General features: G+C 38.5%; 1 protein-coding gene across 1 annotated transcript in view; it reads right to left on the reverse strand.

Annotated features, from left to right (window-relative positions):
• Positions 1–3,196: 3,196 nt before the first annotated feature.
• UBE4B (ubiquitination factor E4B) overlaps positions 3,197–12,394 on the reverse strand; it is a 35,623-nt gene continuing 26,425 nt past the window's right edge. Inside the window, exons 20-29 of the mRNA XM_009889560.1 lie at positions 12,182–12,309; positions 11,716–11,814; positions 10,641–10,876; positions 9,839–9,965; positions 9,422–9,566; positions 8,208–8,342; positions 7,630–7,821; positions 5,194–5,368; positions 4,779–4,925; positions 3,197–4,358 (exon numbers count right to left, since the gene is read on the reverse strand). Coding sequence (XP_009887862.1) covers positions 4,297–4,358; positions 4,779–4,925; positions 5,194–5,368; positions 7,630–7,821; positions 8,208–8,342; positions 9,422–9,566; positions 9,839–9,965; positions 10,641–10,876; positions 11,716–11,814; positions 12,182–12,309 — 1,446 coding nt within the window. The 3' untranslated portion in view covers positions 3,197–4,296. The remainder of the gene's footprint in view (positions 4,359–4,778; positions 4,926–5,193; positions 5,369–7,629; positions 7,822–8,207; positions 8,343–9,421; positions 9,567–9,838; positions 9,966–10,640; positions 10,877–11,715; positions 11,815–12,181; positions 12,310–12,394) is intronic.

A 12,394-nucleotide genomic window follows, 5' to 3' on the forward strand; every position in this document is an offset into this window, starting at 1 on the left:
GGCTTTCACATATCCTAGAAAATACCCTTATTTCAACTTTGGAAGACTTCCTATTGATGGGACGTATGATTTAGTGGTCTTTGTAGTGTGGTGTAACTGTGCTAACTTCTCTCTAGGGCCATGCAGAATTAGGTCAGTTATAATTTTTTTTGGGGGGAAAACAACACAAAAATCCAAAAAAACAAACCTGTTTTGAAATCCTCTGCCAACTGTCAGACTACTGAGTGTGTGCTGTGATCCTCTGTGGTAACAGACAATGTGATTAATTTTAATTCAGCAAAGTTTGTGTAGTCTCTCATAAGACAGTGATGCAGGAACTACTGTCCTAAGTCTAAGTTTGTCTCACATAAATAGTTCAAGTACATTAATTTGGCTGTTTGCTTACAGAGTCTTACAAAACCTGCTAGAAGTGTTCAGAGAAAGTCTAGTTACATCTTGAGAAAGAAAATGGTAATGGACACATGACACCTGCAGCATAGCATCTGGGAGGTCACTCACTGCAAAGGGAGACGAGGAAAATTCCTCTTTAAATACCCAAGTATGGAGTTAAAAGCTGGTCAAGTATTAAGGCAGTGCTCATCTAGCTTTTTGTGATGCGTTTTTAATTATAGAACTTATGCATATCATCTCAAATAATTAGACTAACCTTCTCAATATCATTTTTGAAAGTCAGGTCTCCTTGGGTAATTTAGAATTAACTTAATTAAAAATGTACTTAAGTGAAATTCTACTGCAATGTTCTACCTGTGAATCCTGTCGAAAAAATTAGTGTCCATTCCCTTACAGGAAAGGTACTCACGCTCTTTTTATACGCTTCTGACCAGCAGCATATAACCCTGCAAAACAGCAGAAACAGACCCAATTCCCTGCAAGCGCGTGTGCATTTAAAACTAGAATTTAGACATTCCTTTTCAAATATTCACGTGATGAAGGTCCCCAGTACAAGAAAAGTGTTCTTGAGCACTATTATACCAGAAAAATGAATGCAAATAGTACTGAGAAAAATTTCTTGCGTTTCTTAGTACGAACAAATATAGCTGGTCCCTCAAATCACTGAGAGATGCTACCTAGAACGGGGAAGCCTGTTTAAATAAAAAAAAGAGTGTAGGGTTAAGCTAAGCGATAACAAAAATGTAGACAGCTACATTGTAGTGCAGCGCTCCTGGGGATTGTTAGAGTCAATCTGTTGCTGGCTAAAGCAGCACTGTCATCCTGCTATTAACAGCATCAGGCTGTCCTTGCTGCCAGCAGGGGATAGTTGAGAGAGATGTAAATTGTGCTATTACATAAGTGTAAATTGTGATATAATAGAATCAATTGTACTGAACGGTATTGCTATAACATCAGAACTTGCCCTAGTGGTTTCTCTAGCCACATAGCTAGAGGGCAAGTAAAGACCAGCGATACAATCTTGTAACTTCAAATTTTCCAAGAAAAGATCATTTTGCAACGTTTATGTAAGTTAGCCATTCCTGGGATGAGCAATTCACAGCTCAAAGCTATTCAAATTCTGCAGTTACATGTAAATGTCAAAGGTAATTTGATCAATTTCAATTTTGATACTTTCTGTGATCTCTAATATACAGTCTTCGTATTGTAGTAAGTTCATGGTTGGATTGAAAAAGGTAAATGACATGTTGGTAGGGGTAGGGGAAAATCACAAAAAAATGCAGGTGGTATTAAATGAATTAAACTAAGAATTATCCCACAGCTGATATACTTTTGTGGGAGATGTACTCTTAATCCAATACTAACTTCACCTTTCCTTTTCAGTTTTTTCAGCCCACTATCCACTGAATGACAGAGTTTGGATTCATTTATGTACCCAGAAGACAGCAATATAACGGTACTTTCAGTTGCTTGTATTAAAATATATTTCATTATTCTGCCCATGAATGCTGTATTTGGGAGAACGTTTGTCTAAATTCACACCTTTGAAATACTTGATATAAGTTCTCCAGATAAAATTGTTTTAGCCACTTAACGTTAGCCTTAATGTTAGCAGTATCTGCACTGACACATTTTCAAGTGATAAATGGATCCCATAATTAGACAACACAGTTCAGTAATGCACTTTGCTATTTATATTCCTCAGGTCAAAGTCTGATATGATGGCAGAATAAGTACAAAATCAGATTCTGAAGGGCACTGTCTTGATTAATACATCCTATACCAAATGTAAATATTTCTATTTCCTCCTGTCAGACAAGGTTAAGAGAACAATTGTCCTCCATCAAATGAAGTATAAATTCTGGGATGTTTCTAGAGATTTCATGCTGTAATGCTTAATAAGAAGGTGACAGTGGAACATTTAAGAGTTTTTCTTTATGTAGAAAATAGTTACCCCTCTACTATGAAAGAAAAACGCACCCTGAAAGTTACAGCTCACTGCATCCCCTTATTACATGTTCAGAAACCATGATGGATTTGGATGCCGAATGACAGCTTGCAGATGAAAGCATAGCAGACTTTGTGACTTTTGAAGCAGGAAGAAGAGGGGGATTTGAATTTTGTGGAAGGAGTGAAGGTTAAGGAACTAAAACCAGTCAACAAACAAGCTTCTCTGTTCCAGCAGTCCATGCAGACACAAACTTTGGAATCTTCCTCCCACCCTTGAGGAAAATAAACACACACACTGCAGGGGGGAAACACCACCACCACCAACAACAAAAAAAAACAACCAAAAAACAAACCAAAACCAAACCAAACCACCCCAAAACCACTACATCTTCACATTTTAATTTAGAATTACTTGTACATCTCAAAGGTCAGCACTGGATTATATATAACCTAACAAAATTCCTCTTGGAGCCTGTCACCAACTGTCATGTAGCTATGAATAGGTATGAGAGTCACCCACTGGGGAACATTCATTCGTTGGAAGTATTACTGATACCTCTGTGTGCAGAAGTTTTTCCACATAATTTACTAAGTTATCTCCAGCTCCTAAAGTACTATTCGCAAACCTGAACCTAATTGTTTGAATTTTTTATACTTTCATTGACACACTTAAAGGAAAGAAAGACAAAGGAAACATTTTGTGCGAGTGTGTATCATTTATTGTAGTTCAAGAGAGTCAGGAATTGAACAGAAGACACAGCGAAAAACAAAAGAAAAACAACCTTTTTTTTCAGACTTAATTTTAAAACACTGTGGTTTCAAATCCTTTTTAAAAAGGAAATTCAAGTATCATATGCAGGGGGCAGTAATACAAAAATGTTTGTGAATATTTTTTTTATTCTTTTTTTTTTTAAAAATGTAATTCTACATTTCCTGCACCCTTTCTGCTTTGGTAAGGCCAAGCCATGGATACAAATTGGTACGCAACATAAAAAAAAATGACCCCTGCCCTAAACTGCAGCCTCCAAGAATAAAAGGATCTGCTCTCTACGGACAAGCTCTAATGGCTCAGAACTGTCATTTAGCATATATCGTATCTGCAGCATTAAAAGAATGGATTTTATTTTTTAAAAAGTCACTGAAATCCTGGTATTCACAAGCATCTCATTCATGGCAGCTGTTTTAACATATTTCTATCTCAAGGCTTTTCAAAAATACCAGAGCATCTAGATCAACACAAAGCAAAGGAACATTTCAAAGAACGGAAATTAAAATCCATGTGTGGAATCTTTGCTTTTTTGAAATTATCCTTGTGTCTAACACCAATTAAAAACCAAATATGCAAATATGTGCAATATAAAAATACGATCCCAAGATTAACACTTTGTTGCAGGCACAGTTATCGCACAGAATATGTTCTTTTGAGGGCAGGGGAATGATTTTGATTTTCACAGGGATTTTTTTTTTTTTTTGCATTACAAAAAAAAAAAAAAAGACAGCAGTGCAGGATTGATGGGTGGAAGAGGAAGAAGGGAGGGAAAGGGGAAAAAGTTACTTTAGCAGCAAAATGTCCAAGGTTCTAACCACAATCAAATTAACGGATATCTGGCTGTAAAAAATAAGGTTGAAGGGATGCTGCCCTGATCCATTCATCTTCGCTAAAATAATTCAGGTGTAAAAACTCCAAAATGTGACATATTGAAGGACAGTTTTGTAACATAAGCAACTTCCTAGCTTGTCCTCCATGTTATTGACCATCGTTATCACTTAAATATATGTACAACAATTAAGCCGCTTTCCTCTTCGTCGACATGCTTCTGGTCACTACTGCAAGTCAGTGCCAGTGGGCGTGCTCATCCCATCAACAGCTCTCAAAGTGTGTCTGCTCCACTATTACCAGAACAGCCCACGCCCTGTTCTTCCCATTGGTGTCGGCGTGCACTTGCAAGGGAATTTTTAATGGTCAGCGTTCTGCTTGTCTCTCATCCAGGCTTGGATTTGCTCTTTAAGTTCTGGCACTAATAGTGTAAAAAAAAGAAAAAAAGAATTACTAACTTAGCGGTTAAATGATTTAGTAATACTACTATAAGAAAGCTCTTCGCGACCAGTAGCGATTTCTTTTCTAAAAATCTGATCAGGAATATCTACTACTATTTTCTTCTCTATTAATATATTTTCTGCACAGATTTGAGTAAATGAATTGCTCATTTACCTACCATGATAATATCTTTTAGCCCACCAGTTACAAAGGCAAGGGTGTGGGGTTTTTTCCCCAGAAAAACGGAAAACAAGGAATGAACTTTTCTGTGCAAATTGAGATGAAAGAACTGTTACCTCTACTGAGGCCTCAACCCTATCTTCTGAAAGTATATGGAACAAACTGCACACAAATTGCTACCCCCAGTCAACAGTTCCATTGCTAACTCTTAAACGGATACCTGGTTCCAGCATATTTTCTGTCAGCGTCTGACGATTGAAAGGATCAGTGGAAGAGTTCAACAGATGCCGCAGGATGATTGACCTGTCCATAATAGTCCCGGACGGCAACCTCACAGGATCAGTCATCAGAGTGTCCATAAGTGGATCTGAGGGCACAAGTGTCTCCTCATTAAATCGAGGACAATAGCTACAAATTTTATCTGCATGCAAAAATCAGACTGGACAGTACAATTTCAGGGAAAAACAAAGAAATTCTTAGCTCTCTATATTTACTTTACTATTTAATTGAAACAGAGCAGGATGCAAGGCGCTATAAACAATACATAGTTTCTATTAATATATACTCATATTTAGACAAAGTAACAAACCAAATCCCTCTTCTAAATAGAGAGTTATTTAGAAAACTCAACTTGCCTCTGAATTCATCCGGAGCATCGCTGTAATCAATTTCTGCACGGGCATTCTTGGCAACAATTTCCTCCACTTTCTCTGCCAGCAGTTTGAATTTCTCTATTGCTATAGTTGACTTGATTCCAGCCTTTCTCATCTTTGAGATAACCTCCTCAAAGAGCTCTTTACTGTAGGACCTCTACAAGCAAAGTATAAAAAGACAATTTTGCTGAGATCTTTGAGATCTTTTAATGCATTTTTAAAATTTCAGGAGGATGGATCAATGAAACCTCAACATTATGTCAGACAGAAAATTATTATACAGATAACATCTTGTCTACGGCCAGAATCTCAACTTTGGTGTAGACTTAGGCTTTTTTACTGGTCATCACTACTGTAGAACTGTTCAGGACACACACACACACCCCCACCCCCCAAAAAAAACAAGCAATATCACCTAATCAAAATGAGTAATACACTCGGACAGGCTGACTCTAATTATTAGGATTGTTCCTTAGACAAAGCATCTGTCTTGCCACTCCTGTCTGTATTCTTGTTCTCACAAGTCTTGGCTGAAAATACAGCATAAAATGAAAAGCTTTTATGATTTCTTAACTTCTCTGATAGTGTGTAAGGCAGTACTGGGAAAGAAGCGATTCTTTCTCTTAACCCAAACCAAAACAAAAAACCCACCCCATGACATTGCAAAAATAGTATGGCAGCCCCGAGGGACCTAAAACTTGCTGGAAACTTGCCAGCTGGTGCAGCAAGAACTCCACAGCTACACAGTGCAACGTTCAGAGAAACCAAATGCATCTCATGTAGTTCCAACTGAAGCAAGCATTGCTTTCATGGAAAAAAGAAAGTTACAAAAGGACTTCTGAAAGCTGCTTATATTCTAAAACCACCATTTTCTTTTAAGTTCACAATGCCGTGTTTTGAGAGAATAAAAAATGTTATTTATACTGCAATGCAAGGCTGAATTAAATGACAAATCAAAACACACTAAGTCTCACAGATTTCTATTTTCCTTGAGAATTTTAAAATGTTCAACATGGCCCTACTTCTTTCATCTACACTATATCACACCAAGAAATACCATTCACTACTTAGGACACACAGTGCCCACCCAAACTCCTTTTCTAGTCCAAAGGAGAACAGAACTATGGCAAGATGCCCAGGGCTTTATAAACGTTTTCAGAGTCCTTGTAATACGTGCTAGGATTTGCAAACAGGAGATGTATCAAAATGCTTTAGAGAGACCCTGCTATGATCAAGCAACTTTTTGTTTGTTTTGTTTTGGGTTTTTTTCTCCTAATACCGGTAGCCATTAACCAACTGTGCATTTCCTTGGTGTTTCTTTCCTGTCATTGACAGTTTCCAAGATACTAGTCACTCCCCCCGCCTTTTTATGAAGGGCTACTTTGTTAATTAAGCTTTATTCCAATTCCCACACCAGCAGGCTGCTTTCTTTTTAAACCCTATGTCATTGATGTGCATTTTGCTGTGGCTAGCATCGATGAATGAATGATGGATAACATTCTCACTGTCATATATAGTGAACAGCATAAAAATACACTGCGTGCTCATTATACACATGCAAACACATAAGGCCTGTTTCAGAAGTGTTACTGATATTATCTGCAATTATCAGAACTGAAATAATTACAGAAACAAGATCATGAGTTACTCGGATACCTCTGCTTCACTAGACATGCAAATACAGCTTCGTGTATTGTAAAACAGCTTCCACTAGAATTTCAAGTAGCCATCGAGAACGTTTTTGAAAAGTCTGTGTAAGGCACAGGCAAAGACAGATGCAATTCAGTAGTTTGACAACTTTACAGGAATACAGAGGTGAGCGATAGCTTATCTACCTTAAGAATTAACATTCTGCTCTGAAGACTACCACGAGGAGTTCAAAGGTGTCTCACGTGTGTTGCATTTTGTCAGTTTATTATGCAGCCATTTAATAATATGAAAGGGTATAAAATACGGAAGCTGTTAGTATAGAGAATGAACTTTGGATTGTTAGATGAGGCTCCTCTTCTCAGTCCCAGCTCTGCCTGTTCCATGTGTTCGTGATGGGGGGGAGTCAAAACTCTTTGTATGTTTCAGTTTCCCCACTTGAAAAATTAGGACAAAGTACTTCTGCTAATTTACAGTGAGGCTGTAGCTAATAAGCAACTAACGCTCCAGAAGTTTCCTCTGTGTGTGTGAAGTGCTAGAGATGTTTATGTGTTTCTATAGGTTTGCAAAACACTTTGAAAACATACCCATCCACAAAGAGCAGACAGAATGTGAACAGAGACAATCTGCTGACAGAAAACAAACTGCAAGCATATAGGACAGAAACAGGGTGGCAGCATGCAAGTAAGGTGAAACTTCTAGAGTATTCTGCAAAGTCCTGTTTGTCCACAGTGCTTTTGCCCTTCCCCTCCTCATCTTTTCAGCGCTCACCTGATCATCAGCAATTGCTTTAGCAAAGCGAGCACAATCTAGCTGTAGATAAATGTCAGTCAGTTGGTCCAACAGCTTCTTTGGTTCAAACCCATATTTCTCAGGGTTTTCGACTTTCAGGTCACGGCACTTGGGGCCACACAGTTGCTGTAAGTTAAAGTTCAACATAGCAGCCAGTCGCGGTCCAAGTTCCTACAGGACCAAAGTAAAACACAGATCACAGCATGAAGGCAGCGATAAAGAAGATTATCACTAGATTTGCATACAGCAAGATCAAGGAATCATTAACTAATGAAATTATTACTCTGTAGGCTTGCAGGAAGTGTCTTTTCTTTATGTATGCTTTCCGTTAAAAGAAAAAAATATGCAAACAGCTTCTGTCTAGAAGGATCACACCGTGTCAGTGATTCAGGTAACGCTCTTAACATCAAATAACTTCAACAGTAATGACATTTCAGTGAGTCGCAGAATGGGGAGGGAGGGTGGAGACAAAGGGCTACCAAACATTTCCACGTTGTTACACAACAGCAGAGATGTTAGAGAAGCTAGAAACCAAGTGAAATTTGAGCAGGACTTACAGGTCTGAGAAAAGGCTTTTGAACCTGCTTGGTAAGGATATGGAACATATCAACAGTTTCTGTTGCCAGGGCAAGATATGAACGAGACACACGCTCATCCTGAGCTAGCTGCGATTGCCGAGCCTGTTGCTGATCCTAGGAAATAAACATTCAGTGGTTACAAGTCCATAGAATTTCCTACATCATCACCAATCAAAGCCTTAACAGCCATAATGCTAACATGATCTAGAGAGACAAAAGAACAGACTGCGATTCAAATCCAGATGTGATACATTTTTTAATTTAAGGTACAGCTCACTCGTACTACCTAATACTAAGCAAAAGCCTGCACCAATTTACCAGAATTCTGCAACACTAAAAATGAATGCAAATGGTATCACAAGACTCCACACTTATTGAGTCTGTTTACATCCTGTAACTGCTCCTCGCAGCTGCAGAACTGGGTTATGCTTCCTTTCCATCCAAATGCCAATACTTCAAAACCAGCTTGGGATCTGAGAGTCAAGTGAGGTTCACTCTAATTTATGCACCATCATAAATAATAAACACTCCACACTGGAACAATCTGTAGATTATGTACCAGCTCATTTTGTCACTACAGCAATGGCTTTACCTTGCTAGTAGGCGTAAACAGGAATAAAGGATTCGGAGGAGCAAACCAGAAGTAGTTTAACAAACAAGATCTTTACAGCTTTTCTTTTCAAACCTTTTTTTTTTTTAAAAAAAAATCAATAACTTTAAAATAGAAATACCTGACATTGGTGGGTCAACACACAATTATTGTTTAATCAGGCTAAGGTGTGAGGTATAGGACTCTAATTGTCAGCATCAAATCTACCCAGGATCAATGCATTAACAAAATAAAAGCTTCTATTCCTTGTAGTCAATTCAACTGGCGAGCATCTTCCAAAACCTCCTTCGAGAAGGTTAAAGTCAATTTCTGCACTTAGAATTAAGTGCACAGTAATTTAAAACTTTATACTATTTCCCCTTCACACCACATTCTTTGCCAGCCACACCATAACTACGCAGAATGATGGGTTTTGCACAATGTCATCCAGAGTGACCACAGCCATACCGGCAGCAAGAAAAAGCATCGAGTACTGCTTCTCATGAGCAGCTCTTTGGTGCTGCCCCTTATTAAAAAGTTCTTTTAACGGTCTTGTATTAAAAAATTAAAAGTAAAGGGCACTTTGAAAAACAGCTCTGTTCACCCTGGGCAGCAGGTCCCATTGCTCTTTATTCTTCATCTCCTCTTGCACTTCATGGATACGTTTTAGGGACTCCAGACTCTCATCCAGCAAGAAAGTTGTGTCATTTATCAGCATGTTGATGTAGCGAACAAACTGCTTCCCAGAGCTGAAAACATTGAAACACAGTTATCACGGCAGAGTAGATGGGTGTGCAGACCAGACTGCAACCCCAGCAACACTCCTTCTGCACTGCATATTTCGAACAATGATCCCATTCCCCAAGCCAAGTTGATTGTGGTGTCCAGAGCTCAGTTTAGAAACACTCCAGTTCTACTGGAAGGGATTGCCGTTTAAGATACAATGGAAAACAGCATCACCCATTCCCAATGAGTAGCTTTGCATGACAGTAAGCAGCAACGGACACAATTTCTTACTCACTTGAACTCTTCCATAAATGTACCATGGTGAGCTATATTCTGCCAGAGGCTTTTGAAAATGGTGCTGATGTGATAGCGGATTGTAAACTTGTCATAGAATTCGCTAGTGGCTCCAGTATGTTCAACATCTGCAAAATAAAAGAAATACCAGAACTGGTTCACCTGCACCACACTACATCTCTCCCCTACTGTCTCCAATGTGATGAGCTTCAAGCGATGAAATTCAATTCCTATTCGGGAGTCTCCATCTTAGTCCCCATTAAAAGAAGCAGCACTGTCCATTTTCTAATCCAGAACCTACCTCATTTCTGAAGAAAAACCCTCAAAACATAAAACTTCGTTCTATTCAACTCCACTCTGCTCTTTGTCCCACATTCTAAAATTTCAATAAGAAAACTCTGGGAAAACAGCAAAAATAGTTGTTTCTATGGGTGCAAAGCCCTTTTGAAGCATCCAAATCTACAGGACTAGCAAAACCACAGTCAGAAGTTTTAAAATCCCAATACTCCCTCACAAAACAAACAAAAAACTTCCAGTTTGGAATCCAAACACCACAAAACCAATTGTCACATCGATCTACAGTGCTAGTACACAACAGCTTATGGAAGGACTGAATTCTCAAGGTTCCACCTAATGCTATTTCCCCCAATTGCTAAGCAACAAAGCTTCATCTTTACAAGACCCAAGATTTACCTTTTGTTGTTTGGTGGGTTTTTTTTTAAAGGTTACAACAACTAACGAATCCTTTTGCCTTATAATACTCACTGCTTACCATACACTCAGTGAATAGACACAGAACTTACCTGTGTAAAACTTCATCAAGGAGGGGACTAACAATTTAGTGGAGAGGGGATGATTCTCAATCATTTCAAAGAACTTTTGCGTCCGGGGCTGAACAGCTGGATTTGTCATGAACATCACTTCCACCAGCTTGGCTACTAAATAAGGATTTCGGATGTAGTTCTGGTTGCACAGCATCACAACAAGGAACATCACTATGTCCTGAGTACAGGGCTCATAAAGCACCTGAGGAGCATATCTGAAAAGAGGGAGATAAGGAAAACAAAATGAAAAACACCACCCCTGTATTGTCTACAAAAGGTTTATCATACACATCAAATAAGTTTGGCTCACTCGTCAGCAACTTATTTGCAAAGTTCAGTCATTTTATCATAATTTTTCATTGTTCTTTACAGAAACTAAATTTTAACTCTTCCAAAATGTCTTGCCAGCTGTTCACTACTGGAAGACAAATTTTAGCCTGAAACACTATCATATTCTTTTGTAGTGCATAATAGCAAATTCGCTATAAAGTACGACTATGACAGCACCTCAGGAAGGCAAAAGCAAACACCTCCTGATCATACTACACAGCGAAGTCTGAATTTGAAGGCACGTTATCAGGAAGAAAGTGACCAGCTTCAGAACTCCCGGATTACATCCGAATAGCATTCACACCCATCTAAACTGCTAAAAGCATACAAACCCATTTAATTCCAGCAAATTTATAAATGGGGGAATTTTCTACTTATTAAGCTATGCCTTTAAAAAAATATTATTCTAGTGATGATTTAACTTATGAAATCCAAAGAACTCAGCAAACTCCAAGCCATAAAGAAAATTCGTGGGGGAGGGAATCAAAACAACTTCAACTTTCTTCCAAGAAAAATATAGGTTAGAAGGGACTCTGGAGCTCATCTGGGCATTATATCTGCAGCAACGCCTGCCAATGTCATCATCTTATGGCTGTTGTTAAAAAACAGAACATTAACTACAGAATAGCTGGGAAACTACTTTCACACCCTAAATTTACACTCACACCACCTGTTAGAGGGGTAAATGGTAGTGCAAGTTTCTTTTAGATACAGCTTTACTTACTGTACAATAAAAAATAAAAATTCAGCAACATCTTCCACGTAAAACTCTGGCAATGCTGCAAATACCTTCGGAACCTCAGGAGTTAAAGGCAATTTTATGCTGTAGAATAAGAGAGACAAACAGGACAGTAAGATACCAGGGTTAAGTCAAAAGCGTCAGGAGCTCTCTTATGGAATTCTCCTATGGGAACACTTTACAAGAGTTCTGAAACTGATTTTTCTTAAAATCCATGTCAGTACTTCAAGTGTAGTAAAAATACCCCAGGGTTCCTCCCCCCTGTAACTGAACCTTAACTATAAATAAGACATACATTCCATGCAAGAATGTATGTCACTGACAAAGTAACAATCACATAAGAAAGCAGACACTGCTAAAACAAACAAACAAAACAAAACTCTAGAACTGTTGAATTCAGTAAACAATCTAACATGAGCTGAAACATCTTTGATACTCTCCCGACACTCACTTGGGATAGGCAGGGTCAAGAATGCGAAGCATCAGCTGAATCACCATGCCATAGAAATTCAGACATCTCCTGAGAAAGTTTTCATCCAGCAAACCTGCATCCGCACAAGCCTTGCACCTCACCAGTTTCTGCAGAATATGCATACAAAAACTAATCCAGGGCAAGACAACATAAAAGGAAGGTCAAGCCTATCCAAGCTAATCAATATGTCTA

Source organism: Charadrius vociferus, unplaced genomic scaffold (genome assembly GCF_000708025.1).
Source record: "Charadrius vociferus isolate BGI_N301 unplaced genomic scaffold, ASM70802v2 scaffold477, whole genome shotgun sequence".
Classification (NCBI taxonomy): Eukaryota; Metazoa; Chordata; class Aves; order Charadriiformes; family Charadriidae; genus Charadrius; species Charadrius vociferus.